This window comes from Oryzias melastigma, linkage group LG21 (genome assembly GCF_002922805.2).
Source record: "Oryzias melastigma strain HK-1 linkage group LG21, ASM292280v2, whole genome shotgun sequence".
NCBI lineage: Eukaryota > Metazoa > Chordata > Actinopteri > Beloniformes > Adrianichthyidae > Oryzias > Oryzias melastigma.
In genome coordinates, this window is record NC_050532.1 from 6,937,656 (window position 1) to 6,959,325 (window position 21,670).

Here is a 21,670-nt window from a genome sequence, read left to right on the forward strand (position 1 = left end):
AACCAAAAATTTTAATTCTTCCTGGGTTTGTTCCTCAATGCCTTTAAACAATGTCAAGAAAAATGAAAAATATTACAACAAAAGTGATTAATAAATAACTTTATGCTAACCTATCAGTTTTTTTCTTCATTTGAGATTTTTATTGTATTATTCCATCATTTATATCGTTTGAATCCAGTAGCTGTATCAATTACATCAAAGAATGCAAACTTTTTTTTCTTCTCCACTGAGAAACAGAAACAAATATAACATTTGTCGGGAGTGGGAAGGGTTTACTGATGTGTATCAGGGGTAAAAAGTCGATGACGTTGTTGTTGTTATTGACCCAGCAATCCTTCAATGGTATAAATGATCTCCTGAACTATGGTTGTATTCAAATTACCTCAATAATTAGTGCACTATATAGGGAGCTCGACAGTGGGTCAGGGTGTTCAAACCTAAAATTCCAAAATCCGGTGGCCTGGAAATTTCACAGAAGTCTTTGTAAAAAAACATAGCCCATTAATGCTCATTAGATTGACAAATCTAGACCACAATGCAGTTGAACAAATGGTCATTAAAAAAAAAAAAAATCAAGATTTTTATAAATTATCCAAGTTTTCATCCTTAGAATTCAGTGGATTCATAAAACATTTTCGCACAATGTTCATATTTATTAGGTTTTTCCTTCAACAAATTTATGATGTCATATTTGCCATTCAAAAAAAAAAAAAAACGTTATGAGTGCGGTGTCCGGATTACATTAAAATCGAGGGCACTGGATAGTCCCACATAACTATAGTCTTTTAGGGGTAGAGTCATTGGGAGCACATCGGTGTCCTGATTCAGACCTTGGTTTGATCCCTCAGCATCACCTGGCTGACACACGCTGCTGCAGAAGGAACTGCCGCCATAAGCTCTTTAATTACCAACAAAGCTATCAAACAATTCTAAATAGTTGGCCGTCTTTTCAGTTCTGTACCATTTCCATGTTCGACTTCTGCCTGCAGCTTTTCAGCGTGGAGTAGTGGATGGAGCCTCGATTGGTGCCTGCGTGGGTTTTTCTCCACCGGCTCCCTCCCACACTCCAGAAATATGCACGCTAAGATAACCGATGATGCCAAATTGTCCGGAGGAGTTTGTGCGATCGTGGATAATTGTATCATTTGTCTTTGTGTTGGCACAGTGATAGAGCGGCGGTCTGTCCAGGCTGTGCCCCGCCTCTTGCCACGGTGACAGATGGCAGAAGTGTAAACACTGTTCTCTGCCACCCTGACAGGAACCATGATGGGATGGAAACATGGAGAGGTTTTTTTTTTTTTTTTGCTTGTTTTTTACTTTTTAGAGCAGGTAATCTTTTAGGCCTTAGGCTTTTCTATGTCTCACTTAAATCATTTTCTTCAACTAAGTTTATTTTAGAGTCTATAAACTCAAATCTGGTTGAACTTTTTTGAAGAATATATGACCCCACAAGTTCGTTTTATATTTTGAAAAGTATTCGTAAAATGTACACACAAAATGATTTTTCAAAATAAAAGCAGTAAACATGTCAGGATTTTAATGGTCCAAAAAAACAATGATAAAAAATGGAAATGTTTTGCCTTATAATGTCACATGTACTCATTCATTAGTTCAACTAGAATGTTTCTCAGTGACGGCTAGCTTGAAGTAAAAGTTATTAAATAAAGGGGACAAAATAGGATCATTTTTGTTAGGAAACTAAAAAATAGAGTGCGACTCACAGTTTAATTTAGTTTTTAAAACCTCAGTTAAGTTTTATGGGCACAAAATGAGGCCATCAAGATTTGCAACCGCAACTGCATGTTCACACATAAATCAAGTTTGTTAAATAAATCTGCCCAAATAATATAAGTTTGCAAATTGCGTAAAACGGGATCTACATGCCCGTCAAAAAGATTTGTATTTGTGTCTACATTTATCTCGTAAATGTTAATACTGAAATCCACCTTAAAGTCTGAGGCGGGGCAAGAGGACAGGAAGCCACCTGCTCTTTGATTGGACAGTTTGATTTGTGGCCATCCAATCATAAAGTCGTACAACGACACACTTCCCAATAGAAGACTTAGAAATAATTTCACAAATGCAAATCTTTTTTACGGGCATGCAGTTTTTGGGGCAAATGTATTTTCCATCACGATAAAACATGATTTATTTGTAAACTCGCAGTTGCGGTTGCGAATGTTTATGGCCTTATTTTGAGCCAGTAAAGTTGAGTTCCTTTATTATCCATAAAACCAACAAAAATGTAAGTTTGCTTGTAGTTTTGTTGGTCTGACCAAGAGTTCTGATAGTTAAACCAAACATGGTTTTCTTATTTTCTTGTGAACTGTCTAAAGACAAAGATACTGGTGGAGAATTGGTTCACATAGACAAAGGATGCAGTCTATGCCCTTACGACCCATCATCCACCTGTTTAGATGATTTCCTGCTAGCTTACAGTCCCTCACATCCCTAACCTAACATTAGTGGTGCAACAGTTCTGTGCAAAATATCAACTCAGACTAGAAAAAAAAAGACGTACATGGATCTAACCATCAAAGCAGGTGTTTAAGTTTCGTTCTTCAGATGGTGAAAGGTGCCTGTGAAATAAGTTCATTATGTCCAGACATTTTCCAAACACTTTCTCTCAAATATGCTTCTGCAGACGAGTAAACACGTCTCTGTTTGAGGGCCTGAGCTCTGACGAGGTGAAGCTCCGACTCACGCACCGCTGGAGGTGCAGCGATGAACATAAATAAATGCATAAGGAATGAAGTCATCACCTCTATGCGCTCACATCTTTTATATCTCCGCACACAAAGACTTATGCATGCTCACGCTACACGATGACCTCATCCCTCCGCTGTTTCCCTCCTCCACCCCATCGCACACACACACCCCCCGCACACACAGAAAGGGTCAATCCATTAAGACTCAACAGCAGCTGATCCCTTCCTTTATGTTCCTCTCGTTTCACTTCATTGTCTCCAATTGACTAATGCAAATATATCAAAGAGGCCCATTAGATGACCAGGATTAGTAATTGAGTTATCACGCTCTGAACCCAAGCATTTCATCTCGGAAGCGACGTTCCACAGTATTTCAAAAGTGTTGGAGTTCCTTTGTGACGCTCAACAGAATAAGAACGCATCTCTGTTTCTAATGGCAACACCTCCCTATCACGGCGAATCATTTGATAAAAATGTTATATGTCGTGCAATCAGACATTCTGCTGGAACTGATTAAAAACTTTTTTTTTCCAAAAGTACATAAATTATGCTTTATGATAGCAGTGGAAACACCACTTATCCAAATGAAATATTCATATTTTTCTCATTTACAAGCATTTGAATCAGAAGGAACACGTTAAAAAGAGGAAGCTTTTTATTTTTTCTAACAGCTAGAAATTATTTAGTTTGCAATTATAGATTAGCTTTCATTTAAATTTAGTACCTTTGTGTTCATATTTTGTGTTTAGACCTTATTGTCAAAGTTGGAAATTCCTTCTTTTCCAAACCATACTTGGGTTTTATTTTTTATTTTATCAATAAAAAGAAGCAAAAACAAAATGATTGACACAAACTTTGGTTAATTGAACATAAGTTTTAATTTTCTTAATTATGCCATCATTCAAGGAGGAAAACAATGAATTTTCATGGATCTATAATGTGCAACACAAATGAAAAAACAAGGTTTTGGCGCCTCTGCAGGATTTTTAGCATTGATTTAATGTCTAACAAAGCTTTACTGGGCTTTGAGAAGAGCAAGCAAACAAAACTTTAGGATTTTCCAGAACAAACATTTAACTCCATCCATGAAGAAAGTCATGATGGGGTTGTGTATTTGCTTTTAGACAATATTTCACAGGTGGAGGTGCGACTCCTGCAGTTGCTTTAATTTTAACATCCCCTTTCTCTGTTAAAAAAGAATAAAAATCAAACAAACACAGTGTGTGAACAAACTGAGATTGTGTTGATGTCAATGAACAAAATTGACACAGAAAGCCATTCATTCAGGTTATCTGACATATTCTGATATCATACTTAAGTAGAGACTCCATCTCCAAGCTTTTACCTCTTTTTCCATATCTTGTGGTAAAACATTACTGGGTCAACGGGGGGTTACAATCTGTCCCCCGTGCCTGAGGTCTAACACAGGTCTTTCCTGCTGGTTGGATGTGCTCCATTCGCCTTGTTAGGAAGCCGTTGGAGGAGTAATTTTGACAGATATCCTGGCTCCTGAGCTTAAAGTAGTATTTCAAGGAAAATGGTGTGTTTAATATGTTCTTCAGGCATTTTTTCTAAAGATGGGGGACAAATATAAAATAAATTTGAGCAAATGCATTTCTGAGTATTTTTTTGTTCAAATAGTTGTGAATCAAGAGCAGATGAAAAAATTCAGTTTGAAACGGAGTGTATTTGTGATGTAGAAAATGCGATGGATGGGCCAAAGATGAGTCACTAGCTGCTTTTCAGCTGATTCCTGTTGATTGGATGAAGTACTTTACTTCTGTAAAGTGTTGCATTTAAGCACAAGGATGCTTTTCCCCGCTTCAGAGTGAGAATAGTGTTAATTACGCAATAGGAATTCTTCCCCCACCCCTCCAATTTAAGGGACATTTGAAGTAAAAGGGATGTCTGAAATATATTTTTTAAGGGACTTCAAGTTCTGCATCCCTCTGCCGTCAGGGTAAATCTCGTCGTGATGTGCCGCGAAGAAGCTGTGCTCTGAAGCACAGAAGTCTAAATTTAAATGACTTTTTAGATGTTGTGTATTTTTCGAGCACTAAGCTCCATGCTAACATAGACAACCAAAGACTATTGATGACATCATTGAATGTTAGCGTTGACTTAATTTGAAGACTAGGGCTATGCCGGATTAATTCCCTACTCACTATATAGTGCACTATGTAGTGCGTTTTCCATTTTGTTATGCTGTCCGAATCTACGGCTCCAAAATCCAGTGCCATATAAATTTCCCAGAAGTCTGCCAAAAACTGCATCAATCATATCTCTCTGTTTGGAGGGCTAAATGTAGGGATACAGAGAAGCCGTAAGGCTAGGGGAAAAATTCAGATTTTGCCTAAAGCTCTGATGGTAAAGCATTATAGATGTTAGTCAATCTAACAATCCTTTCTGTCCTCACTTTTGAAAAAAAGCCCCAGATAGTGAATTTTCTCCTAGAGGTCTGGCTCCCTTTTGACCAGGGTGCACCGTTTTTCGATTGCCAAATTTGGAAGGTGTCCCATCAGTCCACTCTAAATGAATAGTGATCTGGGATTCACAGATGGAGGAAACCAAAAGAATAAAAACAGTAGAGAAGAGATTTTATCCTACAACTGACAATTTTTCCCATAAAACCACACAACCAAAACTAAGTAAAACTTCCTGATATGCGAGAACCTAACACTAGTGAAGACAAAGGGTATGCAAACACGGAGGAACCAGAACAAACCAAACCTTCCTGCTTTAACTCTGTCGCTTCTGCTTTTCAACACCAACAAACACTGGTTTCCACTTCCACGCTGTATTCAAAAACCGTCCCTCCAATCTGTGGGTTTCTCACAGATCCTCTGAACCCGTCCTCACCAAGCTCACACGCAGAACTGGAACACTTTCATCCACACACTCCAGCCCCTGTCTACTCCCTCAGGTATTCCTGGCAACATTGTGGATTAAAATAGAAGGCGACCCACATATAACAGTGAAGCCAGCGTGGCTCTGTCGGGCCAGACAACACAACCATTTTTCCACGTACGACAGCGCAGCCCGGGTCAATGCGGAACTTCTGTTGGGGAAAAATGTGCAAAGTGGGAATCATAAACAGCTTTTCAGGACTGAAGAAACACTCTCTGATTATGGATCATTTTTTCAAGTCAAACATCACGATAATGACTAATTAACAGGAAAAGTATTAAATTATAGCCAAAAAACTCACTTCTAATTGATCGGATTTTTAAAGTTTTCACTAAGTTTTTATGCAAGGAGTTTATTTATTCTGTTTTTGAGGATGTTTTTCAAAAAAAAAGAAAAAAAAAAAAGCTTCTTTGTGTTCCAGTTTGGAGGAACATAGTTTTTTTTCTTTCTCGCTTTGCATCTTCTCGAATCAAAACCGGACAAAAGACCTGGAAAAAAGCAGCACAAACGTCCAAGGTCATCCTTCTCTGTGGGATCTGACCCACTTACTGTCCTGCTCTACACACACGTCTACAAACACACACACACCACAAACACAAATGAATAAAGGCATGCTCCATCCACTCTGCAGCTCCGTCACAGTCACACCTAAACACACAGACGAGCCGCAGACTCTGGTAATGAGCCGTCTATTCCGTGCTTTCAGTGGAGCTTGTTTGCTTAGACACAGCGTGACCCATTGTAACGCTTCACAATGGGTCAGAAAGCCATGACGACAACTAAACGATTCCATTAAAGATGCACTGAAAAAAAAACGAATGAGCACTGATTTATCATGGATGACTGTATAAATGGATGCACATTAGCAAATATACCCTTTAAAATGGTTCGTCTATCCGTCAGAAAAAACAGAAAAGGACTGTCATACACCAGTCATGCTCAAATTCACCGCTCCAATTGTCTTTTTATCTGTTTTCAAAGCAATGGGTCTTCAAACTATGATTATGTCATTTTTAGCCAAAATCAAAAAATCTGTCAGTTTCTAGGACATAGTTTCTGCAGAGAAACAGTAGTTCATCGGAAATTTACCTCTGAGTTGTGGGTGGGACTAAGTCCACCTCCACTTCCCCTCACCCATCTATTTACATGCTCTCCTGCTAGCTTACAGCCCCTCACACCCTGCTCCTTGCAAAAATATGACAAGTAATATTTTGAGTATATTTTGAGCCAGATGTCAGCTCAGACGAGGAAAACAAAGACGTTCATGGATCTATTTGTCTGCAAGTTAATGCTTCAGAATTGAGCGGAGCTGGGAGCTTGTGGCCCGTCCAGGGTATTTTCTTCGTCTCTTTTTCAAACAGCCTTTTTTTTGTCTGCACCTGATTCACAACAATTTGATAAACAAAACTCAGAAGTACAATTTTGAGTTTAATTTTTCTTATATATATATATGTCCTCCATCGTGAGAAAAAACACCAACAACATGATTTTTATCAGTGGGTCTTTAAAAACTTCACCCTTCAAACCAGCTTTCTCTATTTGGTCTGACACCAAACGATCTTTCATTTTGTTGTAGTCCTGATAAACTTTGTTGGAATTTTCTTCAAGTTTTCAAACCCCTCAAGAGAGAGAGAGTTTTTAGAGACCGAGCAGCGTGATCTGCTCCGGGCCGCTCCCACGTCCCACAGCACTGGCAGCATAGATTGTAAATCAGAGCCACTGGCTCACAGGCAGACGGCGCTTCTTCCAGCTGCAGGCGGAGCAGGAAATGTTTACTGCTCAGATAAAAACGCTTTAAATACCCATTAATATTCATCACTTGCTCTAACACGGGTTTTTTTCTGAGAAAGCCAGCATACTTCCGTGTGTGTTAAACAGCCATGACATCATTTTACTGGACTTTTATGGACTTAATTTGATCTTTTTTCTTGATCTAGTTGGATTGAAGACTTTAAGTAAAGAGCAGATCTTAATCCAGTTATGAAATATTAGTAAACTGACTTCCTGTGTTCTGGGATCATTTAAAATGATAAATAAATCTCTCTGTACGGTCCAGCTTGATACAAATAGACAAAAGATTTTAGTTTCAAAGTTTCACTGCAGATGTTTTTACAAAGCTTTATCAATTTATGCACACGTTGACTTATATTTATCTAACACAGGGTGACCCCTGCTCCTCCTCTGTCCCTGACCTAAACTCAGACAGACCGGTAGGTAGCTGGTGGACTCTGCCTTCTTTATAAACAGGACCCGGTCCTGCTTGCTTTATGGGCCCTTTACGGCCCTTGGACTTCTTTCCACACCTTCTCCTTCAGACTTGTCCTCTTCCCTCCTCTTGGCCACTTTGGGGGACATGGGAATGTTGCCCCAGGTGTAAATGTGGGCGCCTGGGGGTAGCCCCAGTCTGTCTCCCAGGACCAACTGGATACTTTTGAAGCCTAGACATTGGATTGGAAGCGTGGGAAGATCTTTTGCTATTGGTTCGGAAGTTGGGTCATTTCCTTTGCTTATGGTTTAGATTTGAGATTTTTCCCACCTGATTCCCTTCAAGTGGCCTTGCAACCAATGTGACTTGAGCAGTTACGAATTGTTATGGGCCTAAGACTGATTTATAAAGCATTTAGACTCAAATATTTGCCGAACAGAAGAATGAAAAATCATAAAATGACAGTTCCTGTCCTCCAGCCAGACTGAATTGTCGTTCTGTTAATAATCTAATATTTTCCATTCAGAGAAAGAGGAAGATGAATAAATAAAGAAGAGGAAGCAGGTCTGGTTGGAAAACAGAAAACCTTCATCATCTTTTACCACCGTATCTACATTTTTATTCAATTTAGAGGCAAAACTACAGCCTGTGGTTCAAACGTTTCTTACATTTCTGTTTAGAAAGGGTTTTGAGAAGTTTCAAGGACAAAAAAGGGAGGAAGAGCCCAGAAAAGAGAGGTTGGATGGCAGCCAGGTCACTAGACTTCATCCCTGAGCCGATTGATCTGAAAACATCGGCTCAGCAGGATGTGGAGACAAAAATGTCCACAAAACAAAACCCACCTGAGTGTGCCTCCTACATTGCTGCACAAGACCATTGAATAGAACCCTGACCCTAAAATATGGTTATAGAGACACTTTTATTTAAAAAAAAAAATGGTAAAAACCAACAAATCTCAGTGGGTTTGTTACTGGAAGACTGAAGCTCATTAAAAGTTCAATATGAAATGTTGCCAACATGTGAGGAAAACATTTGAAGGAGGTTTCCACAGACAGAGGTCAAATATTATTGAAAAAATGATCTCATTAAGTCAAATCTTTTAAATCTGATCCATAAGAATATCCTTTCTGAAAAAAAACTGTTTTACCCTATTTACACTTTAACTATAACTTGGGAAAACCTTTTGAAAGTATTTGAAAAAAAAAAATTCTTAATTGAAAGTCCATGAATTGAAACATTTTTTAAAAGTAGAAACATTTGTTTTCTCTTTTAATGCGTTCAAAAACAAACCTGCAAAATACTAAATAACTCCATGGATTAAAAGCAAGCCGAAATGACATTTTGTGAATTTAATGCTTTGGTCACAAATACAACTGCTACCACGCAATGGGGAGGCATTACATTGGCTTCTTATTACGTTTTGTTTTTAACATTTTGTTTTATTTCTGTAAATTACTTTTACTTTACAAAATGTTTTCTTCTTTTTCACTGAAACTGGAAAAGTAGGTATTGAGGGACATCACTGATTGGATGATGATGTTTGTCCATCATTTCAATTGAAAGTTACTTGACATGAAGCGATACTGGATACCATCATCCAATCAGTGATGTCCCATAATGCCTTTTCCTTTTCCGGTCATTATTTTCTGGAAATTACATTTGTTTTCCAGAACTTTTTCTTTTTGTTTTTCTAGAATTTTGTTTTGTATTCCACATTGTTATTTTTTATTTTTGTTTTGCTTTTTAAATTGTAATTGTGATTTTTAAAATGTTTAGGGATTTGCTGATTTGTCCTTCAGGGCTACCATAAATCAGCGTTCTCAAATGTCGCTAATATTCATACTCAACTTTTCTTGCAGATATCCAAGTTTTTGGGTACTCATTACAGCCGTGGCAGCTGGGTATGGAGCAACTAGCAGCTAAATCTTTTATTCCTTTTTTCAAGTAACATTTCTGCACTTTTCTTTTGTTTTTTTGCATCTAGTTTGGCAGATTTACTCCCAGGGCTTCTCCCTGTGACGAGTCTTCAAACTAAGTTAGGCTAAAAGCCTTCCTAAATGCCAGAGCACTCAAACTGACAGCATATTTCCTGGTTGAACAGCAAAACAGCCGCGCTCCTAAAAAGCTGTCAGACTTTTATTTCCTCCAGTGGAAAAAGGGGGAAAATCAGCAACACAAGAGATTTACTGGGCTAAGTCGATGCACAATAGAAAAGCCTGTGTGTTCTCGGAGCATGAAGAAATGAAGGGGTAAATCTTTTTTTTTTTTTCGTAAACTGTAGTAATCGGGCTCCGTGCTGCTCAGGACTCTCCTCCACAGCGAAGCGCTCGTCTTGAAAGATCAGGGATATGGCTTTCCCTCCGTCACGAGTGCAGTTCATTTGTTCTGCTTTGATGCCACAGCGGTCTGACTGCTCCGCTTCTTATCTAATCTCCGCCGCCGTAGACTCGCTTGCCTTATTCACTTACTGAATTATGGGTTCCCGGGCGAGTGTGTTTGCGTTTGACTCGAGTGGTTTCAAATTAGGAAGGAAAAGGAAACAACTGTATGTGTTTTGGGCGCACAATAAAAGAGAATTAATGAATGTGGGCTGATTGCAGCTGCTCAAACTGAGAAGAATAAAAGCGCCAGATTGCACTCCGTATGAAGCGAGGAGGCATGTTTGTGTCAAAAAGCTGCTGGACTGTAATGCACTTGGCCAGGATTTGTAGTCTTTCACATTCCATTAAGGTAAGGTGGTAGCTCTGTCTACGATGGGGGGAAGGGGGGACTTTTGCCTTAAAAATTTTGAAAAATATGTTAAGGAATCTTTTTTTTATTTCATCGACCTTTTTTTATGTCTTAAATGAATTTTGTTTTTCTAGAAAAATTTGCAAAGAATTCATTCTGCCACAAGTGAAGATGCTTCCAGATGTGAAAAAAATCCATTGAGGTGCAATAGTTCACTCAGGTTTCTTCTTTAAACACATGTCTCAACTTTACACACAAGAAGTCTTCTATAAACGTATGCATACACAAATTTAGAGTTTGAGCAGACATCAGATGGTTGTTGGAACTTTCTTATTTACATTTACACCAACTCCATACTGTATTTTTAAAATACAAACGAAGGTGAGATGCAAAACTGTTGAGGATTCTGCAGGATCTATAGTTGGATAAGTGACAGGTTAACAAAAAAAAAAAAACAAAAAAAAAAAAACGTAAAAAAAAGGAATCTACAACTGCAGGGGTTCTACTCTGGCCTCACATGATCTTTGTAAATATTGTGACAACCATCAAGCTGCAGTTAAACCAAACGCCACGTTCACACTCTAAGCAGTTCATTCAAAGAGGACGTGTGGTGAAAACTGAAGCCAGGTATGCACAGATCTGAAGGAGGAATAAGAAGGCCTAAAGGTCAAGTTATAAAACATGAGAAGCTAAAGAACTAAATGTAAAATAACAGAAGAGTCAATAAACTGAAGCTAACCTGCTCTATTTAGGTCTTAGAAGATATTCACCCATTTTCATTCACGCTATTAAATGGTTAATAATCAAAGACTTTTGACTATTTTAAGACAGTTTAAGACCCGCTTTCTAATAGCGGTTAGCAGGTTGAACTCTTGTTACTGTAAATATCTACAGAAAATGAATGAAAAATAGCTCCATTGATTTAACAATGCTGATATTCCGATTATTTATCAGTAAAGACAGTCGTTCAGGCTGTTTACTTGGTTATTTTTCAAACCCAAGAAGGTTGTTTTTATTGTCTCTAGGAAAGTTAATCTTTCACTTTGGTGATCATCTCTGAACAAACCACTTAATAGCTCTATAATAGCACTTTTCTGACATTTAATCATGTAAAAATCAAAGAATATGATTGTCTTAGAACTGGTGACTTCTATGTGTGCAGCAACTAACCTTTAGAATACATTAGCCTAGATTGTGCCAATGTTAACACAAGCCTAATAGCATTCTCTTTGATATTTTCCCTCTTTTAAAGTAGATTTAAGTGAACTAAGTGGTAGAAAAAAAGCTAAAGTGGTCACATTTATGGTCTTGGCTCATAAGAAACAGACGTGCATTTTTATGTTATATTTATATGTACCAAGCAGATTAATAAAACAAATTATTTCATGTTAAATCCTCTGAAATGTATCATCTTTTACAGTTGACAGGAAATAAGGAAGTCCGATTTTTAGCTGGTAGAGGGAAAAAAATCACTGAGCATCCTCTGAATTTGAGACTGAACAATAAATGGTTAGTAATGATAGAAGCTTGATAAACTATTTGAAAGTAAAATGTCAAAGTAGGCTGAAGAGGACCACCAGGAAGCAGGATCTCCCTGCAAAAGCATTTATTCTGATGAGAAAAGCTTCTTACTATCAGTGATTCTATGCTATAAATATGCGTGTGAAAAATTTGTTTGAATAACTTTTATAAAATGGGTAAAACTAACAATCCAAGCCAAGTTTAGATATGAGAAGTAGCATTTACGATCAGGTGTCACATAAGCAGCAGCTCACCAGCTCTGTTTTTTCCACTGTTCCCTCCATTTTTCTCTCCGTTGCATCCTTTTCCTCCCTCTTTCCTCTCGTCTGTCTGCTGCAACTACGAGAAAGCAGCTGTGCTCCACAGACAATTACATAACTGCGAGCGTGAGAGGCCGCGTGCACGCACCGGCTGTAACACGAGCTGGATGTTGAGACACAAAAGAAAGGTAGCAAGAAAAAATAAAGAGAAGGGAGCAGTCTTTTGTCGTCTGCTGGTATTTTTCTCTAGCTCTCTTTTTTTTTTGCTGCCACCCCCTCCATCCCCTCCAAACTTCATTCTATGCGTACATGCAGAGTTACTGGGCTGTGAAATGTGAAAAACTGCAGCGTGCATGGCAATTCATTATCTTGTCAAACTTCCCCAGGCCGGCCTCCAGCCATGGGCGGTCAGCGAGAGAGATGGAGCAAACAGAGAGAAAAAGAGACTGAGACGAAGGGAAAAAAAGAGAAGTTCATACAGTGGTCACTACAGCAGGTCAACAGGTTATCAAAGAGAGAGGAAGCTGGGAAAATAACACTCTATGCATGAGTAGTCGCAGGGCCTGCAAGTGTTTTCAGCAGTTTGAAGATGCAGCTGCTGCAGCATGGTTTTAACATTTAAACCACTGATACTGCAGAATAGTCCAGCAGAATCTTCTTAAGAAAAACAATCAAATCTCAGTTTCCTTTTTACAATGAGTCCATAACCACCAGGGGGCGGTATAACCTGAAACAAGCTCTGATTGTGAAAACAAACAAACAAACAAAAATACATCAATAAAACAAATTAGTCCCCCTCATATGGACACACTTTCATCACTCCAGCTGATCAGATAATGTTCACAGCAATCATGATGTCATGAACCATACCAGAGTTCACATGCAAGTGATTGACACCAACTCCTCAGTAAGAAAAGTGGCTATTGGTGGACCTAGAAGTTATGTCATCGTATTATTTGCTAGTCATCTGCATAGAACATTTTTGAAAAAAATTAACAAGTAGTGAAATGTAAACACAATAAACCTACACATTCTCACTCCTAACTCGTCATATATGGATGTATGGTTTGGGCCCCCTCCTCGTCACTTTTTGCCTGCAGCTGCTCTGTGAGAATAGAAATTGCAGACTGATTGCAAAATGTATCCCCAAACACCAGGAAAAGTTGCCAGATTTGTCCCTTTTATCTAAAATTAGTAACCATGTAGGTTCTGGAAAGTCCCACCATATAATGAGAAAGTTGCCAAATTGAAAACATTAAAACCAGGACTTTTACTATTAATGTAGTAGTTCACTTTCAGCTTATCCCTTTCGGGGTCGCCACAGCATAACAGCACCCACTGTCTCGCATCAGTGATTTGGCAGAGTTTTTTTTACACCGGATGCCCTTCCTGACACAACCCTGTACTTCAGGTGCACAAGGACCCAGTTAGGCAGCAGCGTAAAGGGTCTTGCCAAGGGACCCAATCTGGGTGGGGATCAGTGGACAGCCCTGGAATTGAGCCCAGGGCTCCTGCATGCCAGCCCTTCACCTAGCCCACTGAGCCGCCTTCTTTTACTATTAATGTGAAGTTTGAATTTTTGGTCTGCACCAGAGTTTGAACAAGCTTTAACTCTATCACGAGGAAGCAAAAGAGACTAACCCTGATTTTTGATTTAATCTATATGAAAAGGAAAAAAATGGTAGATAACAAATATTTACCAATGTTGATCAAACACTTACTGATGGTATTTTCACTGAGGTGTCCCCCAACCACAAACACCTATAGGAGCAAAGCTTTCTTCTCCACATACATAACTTCTTATGCTAATGGTGGCATCAGTGTTTTGTACTTGCTCTGCATCATCATTAGGCAGCCTTTGTTTCGTGTATGTATATGCAAAAGTAGTTCTGCATGCTTTACAGACCTTTTTTTAGAAAGAGGAAACAATTTGCTTCACATTGAGATGGCCTGTTTCAGTTTTGGCCTGTTAGTCACCATGGCTGGACGATAAAATGTAGAGCTGAGTGAGAAATTGTGGGAATCTTTGAGGTCATACACGCATGAAGATCTAAAACACTATCAGTCCACTTCTTAGAAGATAGATGTTGACCCTTTCCCATTGGAGCTTTAGCTCCAGTGTTTACATCCATTCCACTACCAAAAATCTTCAATCATTAACACAAGTAAAGCTATTCCAGAGGATTCTGAAGTGTATGAAAGCCTTGTGCTCATATGTAACACTTCACAATAAGAAGGTGTTTACGTAATGAACATCAATTAAATGGATTGAATTAGCTGATTGACATTAATCAAGTAAAGGGTCAACAAGTTACAGTATGTCAATGAGTTACCGTAATTCGTTGACAAACCGTAACATGTAAGCAGTTAACGGGTTATGGTATATCACAGAGTTAACCGTAACACGTTAACGTACCACAACTCGTAAATGGTCAATGAATTACGATATGTCAAAGAGTTACTGTAACGCGTTGACATACCGTAACTCATAAATGGTCAAGAAGTTACAGTATGTCAACGAGCTTAACTCGTAAACAGTCGAGTTACCATATTTCAAAGAGCATATATCATAAATGCTCAAAGAGTTTTGGTATTTCAAAAAGTGTAACTCGTGGACATATTGTAACTCATAAATGGCCAACAAGTTATGGGATTTCAAAGAGTTTAACTCGTAAACTCTCAACGAGTTACAGTATTTCAAAGAGCATAACTCGTAAATGCTCAACAAAGAGTGTATCTCGTAAACGATCAACGGGTTATGGTATTTCAAAGAACGTGTGTATTTCAGGTGCTGCTGGTGACATCTTCAGTGTTAAGGGGCTAAACTTGTCACATTTTATGGAAAAATGACTCACTTCTCGTTAATGAAATCGAGTTCATATAATATTCATTACTATAGAGTCAGATATCTGTCAGAACTACGGTTAGTTTTGTTGCACTTTCAATCATCTGATCAGATTCAGGTTTGACAGAAGGTGATAGTTTACATTTTTCCTCACAACAACACACTCAAAAAGAGTGTGTCTCCATTGACGTGTATTACCCCTTCCTATTTACATTGCAGTGATGTTTTCCTAAAAAAAGTATTTTGTGTTGAAGTGTTTTCTGCTCTAATTCTATCCTGGAGCTACACAGTTGTTTTTTTACATCTACGCTCTACTGGTTTTATGAATCATAAAACCATTTTGAACTCAATCCAATCAATAACTTGCCAACCAAACAGGCCAAACATGAATGACAGATGTAGTCCATGTTAGCCTGGGCATTTGTTTAGCTGAAATGTGAATCGCCGTTGCACCTGCAGCAGGCACCAAACGGCTTGCTTCCAGCGCCAGAACAGATTTAGGGTTGTAACCTTGGTAGTCGAAGGGAGAGCTGTATCTCAGCAACACAGAGCGGCCCGCTGTAGCACAGCGCTGTAATGACTCCCCGGCAAATAAATCAATATGCCTGAAAAGAACTACAGACACGCAGCATGTAAACGAGGAGCCGAGATGAGAACGGGATGGTTGGAGCGAGCCGCTCTAAAGGACTGTTAGATTTTTAAACAGATACCTGCAGAGCTTGTCAGCATAGTGTTTTAGCTGTGTTAAAGCAGCTCCACAACAGCCGGGTGAAACCGAAACCTGCACCTTCATCATCCTCCTGCACGGACTATCTCCATTTTCTCTCTCATTTGTAGGGCTTTGGAGTGGCTCTGCTTTGGAATAAATGGATTATGTCTAATTGGGAAGTCTGGGTTTGAACCTTGACCACTCCACACACGCACACACAAATCCCCGAAGTCCATCACATCATTCTGCGCCTGGAAGGATGCTGCAATTATAACCAGTGTGGGCTTGTTCTGTCAAAGGCGAAAGAGTGTAGAGACAGGTAGGATGCTGTTTGCCCCGTGTTCAGGGCTGATGCAAAGCAGCTGATGAAAGAAAACTATGTGAGGGAAAAACAAAAGATCAGGAGCAGGGACAAGCTGCGAAGATATATGACACCCACAAATCAGCCACTGTGTGTGTGTTTTTGAGTGGGTGTCAGCATGTGTGCATGGATGTGTGTGTGGTTCTGTCTGTCTGACAGCGAACGGCCAATTACTGTCGAAAGTGGCGGGATGAGTCCTGCCAGACCATAGCTTTCCATTAGTGCATGCCAGCCAAGCATGTGTGTATGTGTGTGTGTTTATGTGTGCAAGACGGAGAGAGAAGGATGGATTGAACGAGGAAAAAGAGAGACATAGAAGGATCAAGACTGGAAAGAATGTGTGGGTGCCGGGTCTCCTGTTGGACATGTGTGTCTGCTTTTCACATTTTCTAAGACCATGCTGCGGCGGTGTGGATTTTCTGAAAAGCCCCATCTTGTCCACTTGACGCTGACCTTCTAACCACAGTTAAGCAGAATATTCCCCCTTAAAAACCTAACTCTACAACCTCAAATGTAAGAAATACTTCCAGAATTAACCCACACTTTGTTGTAGATCATCCCAAACCGTTAACGAATAAAGCTAGAACATTATTTTAACTAGTTTGATGCCTTTGATGAAGTTGCTTATTATTGTTCGGTTAATTCCACATAAAAACAGATTAAAGAAGAAAACTGGTTGACTATGTTCTAAGCAATTTTGAAGACGCTTTCTGCCTAAATGTTTGGTTGCATGTTATTGTAAATGCGCTAACACAGCTAACATGTCTAGGACTATGTTCTTTTTTACGTGCTACAAACAAGATTGGGAGTTAGCATAGTGACTGTAACGTTTGTTTTAGCGGTATCATTCTGTTTTTGTTAGGTGTTGTAAACAAGATTGAGATATTTTAAAAACACTGGCAAGGTTAACGCTTCAAGCGTGGTAACATGTGGCATGTTAGCATAGTTAATCAACTCTGACTGACAGACTTATCTCTAAATTTAAATTTATTATGCCTTACATATAACACAAGTTCATTCATCACATCGTTTATTGACAGAGCCCCTATTAATCCAGTGTGTCTTACAGTGCAAAAAAACCCTATGTCTTGCTTGCGAATATTCTTGTCCAAAAAGTAGCTGGATAGCAAGTGTTGCTAATGGATGAAGACTTTTATGATTATTGTCTTAATGCCTTACGAAATCTTTTGTGGGAGACAACAGGTATAAATATTTTGCTTTTACGGGCTAAAACACTCGAACTAGAAAGAAAAGTGGGCGAAAAAAAAGGTTGAGCTTTTTTTTTAGTTTTCCTTTTTATTACCAGTAAATTAACTGTAATGATGGACAGATTAATAGATCATAACAAAAACCAAGTGTCATAAAAACACTGAAGTTCTGAAAAACAGGAAAACTAAAGTGTCCTAAGAAGAGCTAACTTTCAAGCTAAATGATGCTAAAAGTGTAATGAGGATATTTGTCATAAAGTTTGTTTTTACCAAAATTAATAATTTTTTGTTAATTACATCACAATCATTTATATCTATAGAGTATTTTAAGTAAAGTAATTGATTATAGAAACATTGAAAATGGGAAGGAAACCTTTAGGAGAGTTCAGCTTAGTAAAAGCATGTGAGCTGAAGTGTACCCAATGAACTTTTTAACTCATTAAAGGTGAAGGGTAACTTTTGATTACATAGCTACTTAATTTCTAGAGATATAAAATATGAAGTCTAATTTGCAAAACTAAGAAGTAGTTTTTTGTTATTTGAGATAATCTGGGATGTGTTTGTGGTTACAAACATGCCATACGACGATAACTCCGACATTTGTTACATATTTTGTGTGGGTGTTTCACTCATATGTGCAGTCTGTTCTCCATGTCCTCACTGAGTTCATTATATTTTCACAAACTTCATATAAACTTTTGATATTTCATACATAGTAGCTTCTCTAGAAATAATCCTAATCAGATGTTTATTACAAAACAGATTAGGCAATCAGACTGTAACAAATTGAATTAGGATTAAATCACACCGTAATTACAAAATAATTAGACTGGATTTGATTTGACGTGTTCCTCATTTAAATGTAACCTGTGATAAGGAGGACGTCTGTGGTGGACTGCTGCTAAATAAATAAATTGAATCAAATGAGTAACGCACGTTTCCAAATTACCACATCCTGCCCTGGAGTGAAAACGATGGCAGTACTCCTGAATAACCCTAATTAGTTTTACTCATGAACACTTAATCAATTAACAATTTGATAACAGACTGGTGGGGAAAATAGGTTACAAGGAAATTATATGACTAGAAAAAGAGATGATATATTAAAATATTACACAAACGAAGCACCGAAGCAGATTGATCTCCGTTATTGATCTGTAATAATAAAGTCTTCTTCTTTACACGTTATAATATAAAATCACACCTTCAATGAAAGTTGTTAGAGGGGGTGTGTGAGGTTTTCTGCATTCTAAGCTGTATGCTGCACTGTGAGTGGCATGCATTATTCAGCAGGATTATCTGCAAACAAACTGTGGCAGATGTGGATATATTATTTAAGAACGAGTCAATTCCTATTAGGCACGTGTCCATCCTGCACACTATATGTGTTTGTGTGTCTTTAAGAGTGTGTTTGTGTTGAGAATCCAAATATATCAGACTGACAGACTGCTGTATTGATCACATCAGTCACATCACTGCGCTCCAGGATGTAAATGCTCACCTTTTCCATCAGCAGTAGGAGGAGGATGAGGGAAAAAAACATTCATTTGTGAAGTTTTACAGATACATTTGCACATTTAATGGTTCTAAAAATAATTTTGGTTTTATTTTTGCAGAATTTTCCACTTTTTACTAATAAATATGTGTGTGCTTTAAAATTTGTGCAGAAAATGTGAGTTTTATTTTGAAAATCTGCATTTACTTTAGGTTATATTCACTGTTTTTTGTTGTTTTTTTTATATGTGAGAAGTGCGTAAAGCTTTGTGCGCCCTCCTCCTCCTCCTCCTACTTCTCCATCTCCTCCTCCTCCTCCTCCTCATGTGTTTTCCCCTGTCAGCGGACCTCGCCGTGCTCCATGTGAGGAGGAAAAAAAAACTACACAGAACAGGAGCGCTCCCATTATGCAAAACATAGAGCAAAACCCCCAAAAGAAACCTGCACTTTTCAGCTTCTACTCATTTTATTTTCTCTCCTCCCAAACAAATGTGTAGTTTAAATGTATCATCTGACCTGCTGCCAGTTCTCCTCAAGGGAAGGCATCGCGGAGAAATAACCAGTGTCGTGGACGAGTTGAAGTTCCTGGAAAATACTGTAATTCGCCAACACATCCATGTTTGATGCAAAAATAAAAAATAAAAAGTCAAGAAAAAAGTCCGGAATCCAAACGACAAAAACACGCACTTTTTATTCTTCTTTTTGTCTGTCAAATAAAAGGAAAAACATGAGGGAGAAAAAACAGCAGTTGGTGCTAATAAGCACCTGAACACTTTAATGAAAAAAAAAAAGCTGCGTAGAAAGTAAAGTGTTTGTTATCTGTGTCCTCCTCTCTCCTCTCTGCTCGCGCTCTGTCACGCCTCTCCTCCTCAGTGCGGGCTCGGGGTGCCAGGTCTATTTCCGCATTGCCAGATTGCCAGTCCGCCTGGTTGCCAGGTTCGCTCCTCCAGCAGCAGACTGTGCCCCCGTCTCTTTCCCGCCTCCCTCCTATCCAGGCGACCGGCGCGAGGAAGCATGAGGGGGGAGGAGCCACCTGTCAATCTATTTCATGCGTGACCTAATAAGGTAAATAGGATTGATGATGTCACTGGCGTCCAATTAAGGAGGCGCTGGGACAGAGTGAGGGGGCGGAGCGTTTAGGGGAGCCGGGAGCTGATTGGCCGCGCGGCCCCGTCAGTCTAAGGGCAGACGGCTGCGAGGGGGAAGTTATTTTTAGAGGCCTATATAAAAGCAGCAGCATTCCTCTCGCAATCACAACAGGCTGCGCAAGCGGAGAGGTGACAGGAGAGAGGAGCGCGGGCTGTGGACGAACACGAGGAAAGTCATAAACAGCGGCGGGAAACTGCTAAAAGGAGCAAAGCAGAGTTGGTGGATGGCGGGCTAAGGTGTGAGGGCATGTTGGTGTGACAGCTTCACCTGTAGGGCTTGTTTTACCAGTGTAAAATGCAAAGTAAAGGCTTAAAAAAGAGGTGAATCTTCAGTCTGTTCAAGTTGAAGTATTGAAGCACAAGTTATAAAACTTTTCTAGTTTGTCTATTTGTGAAAATACCACTTCAATCAAAACGTTTGCTATTTTTTCAACCATCCGCAGTGGTCTTTAAATCATGATTCCTGTATTTCCGTGTGCAATCAATCAATGGTCTGTTTTTGAACTGTCATATTAAAGGCACTAAGCGAGAGAAATAAGTCAGAGATAACTTTGTCAGTAATACGCTATGTTAGCCTACTGACAATACCTTAACTATCAGACCTTGCTAGAAACACATAAAAAAGAAAAACAGACTGATACCACTAAAACAAGTTTTTCTGTGACTATGCTAACTCCAAACCTTGCTAGTAACATGGAGAATAACATAGTGCAACTCTGCAGCACGTTAGCCGCATTAGCATATGACATAATGCATGTAACCCCCCCAACCTTGATACCAACACGTAAAAAAATACTGATACAGCTAAAACAAGCAATACTGGGACTACGCTAACTCCTAACATGGTTAGAATCACTGAAAAAAACATTGCAACACGTTAGCCACATTAGCTATGTCACAATACCTGTAACTCCCAACATGTGAGAAAAGACTGATACACCTTAAACAAGTGTTACTGTGACTACGCTAACTCCCAATGTTGTTAGTAACACGGAAAAAAAACATGGTCCGATACTGCAACACATCTGCTGCATTAGTGTATGTCACAATCCCTTTAACTCCCAAACTTTTTAGTAACGCCTTAAAAAAACAGTCCAACACTGTTACACTTTAGTCACATTAGCGTCTTCACAAAACCTGTGACTGACAACTTTGTTTGTGGCACGTAGGTAGACTGATATCGCTAAAACAAACATTATGGTGACTATGCCAACTCCCAACCTTGTTAGTAATACATAATAAACCCACAGTTGTACAGTGCCACACGTTAGCTGCATCAACATCTTAACAATAACTCCCAAGCTTGTTTAAAAAAAACAGACATTTTGACAGAGCGCCATGTAGCTTTCAAAGTTACTTTGACATCAGAAAGCACAACTATAAGGCCTTCTGGATTTCAAGGTGCAAATATGTGCCTTTAATGTGCGCTTTTTAGTACAGTATGTTTTTTTTTTTTGGTTTTTTTTAGCCAAAATCAAAATATCTGTGTTGTTTCCTAGAATTCACCTCTCAGTTGTGGGCAGAATTCTTGGTGTGGAACAACCTCACTGTCATGATTGACGATTTAAAGAAA

The 21,670-nt window shown here is 38.9% G+C and overlaps 1 protein-coding gene across 1 annotated transcript in view; it reads right to left on the reverse strand.

The window, feature by feature from the left end:
- klf7b (Kruppel-like factor 7b) overlaps window positions 1-20,086 on the reverse strand; it is a 78,903-nt gene extending 58,817 nt beyond the window's left edge. Inside the window, exon 1 of the mRNA XM_024286518.2 lies at window positions 19,466-20,086. Within this exon, the coding sequence (XP_024142286.1) occupies window positions 19,466-19,567 (102 nt within the window). The 5' untranslated portion in view covers window positions 19,568-20,086. The remainder of the gene's footprint in view (window positions 1-19,465) is intronic.
- Between the last annotated feature and the right edge of the window lie 1,584 nt (window positions 20,087-21,670).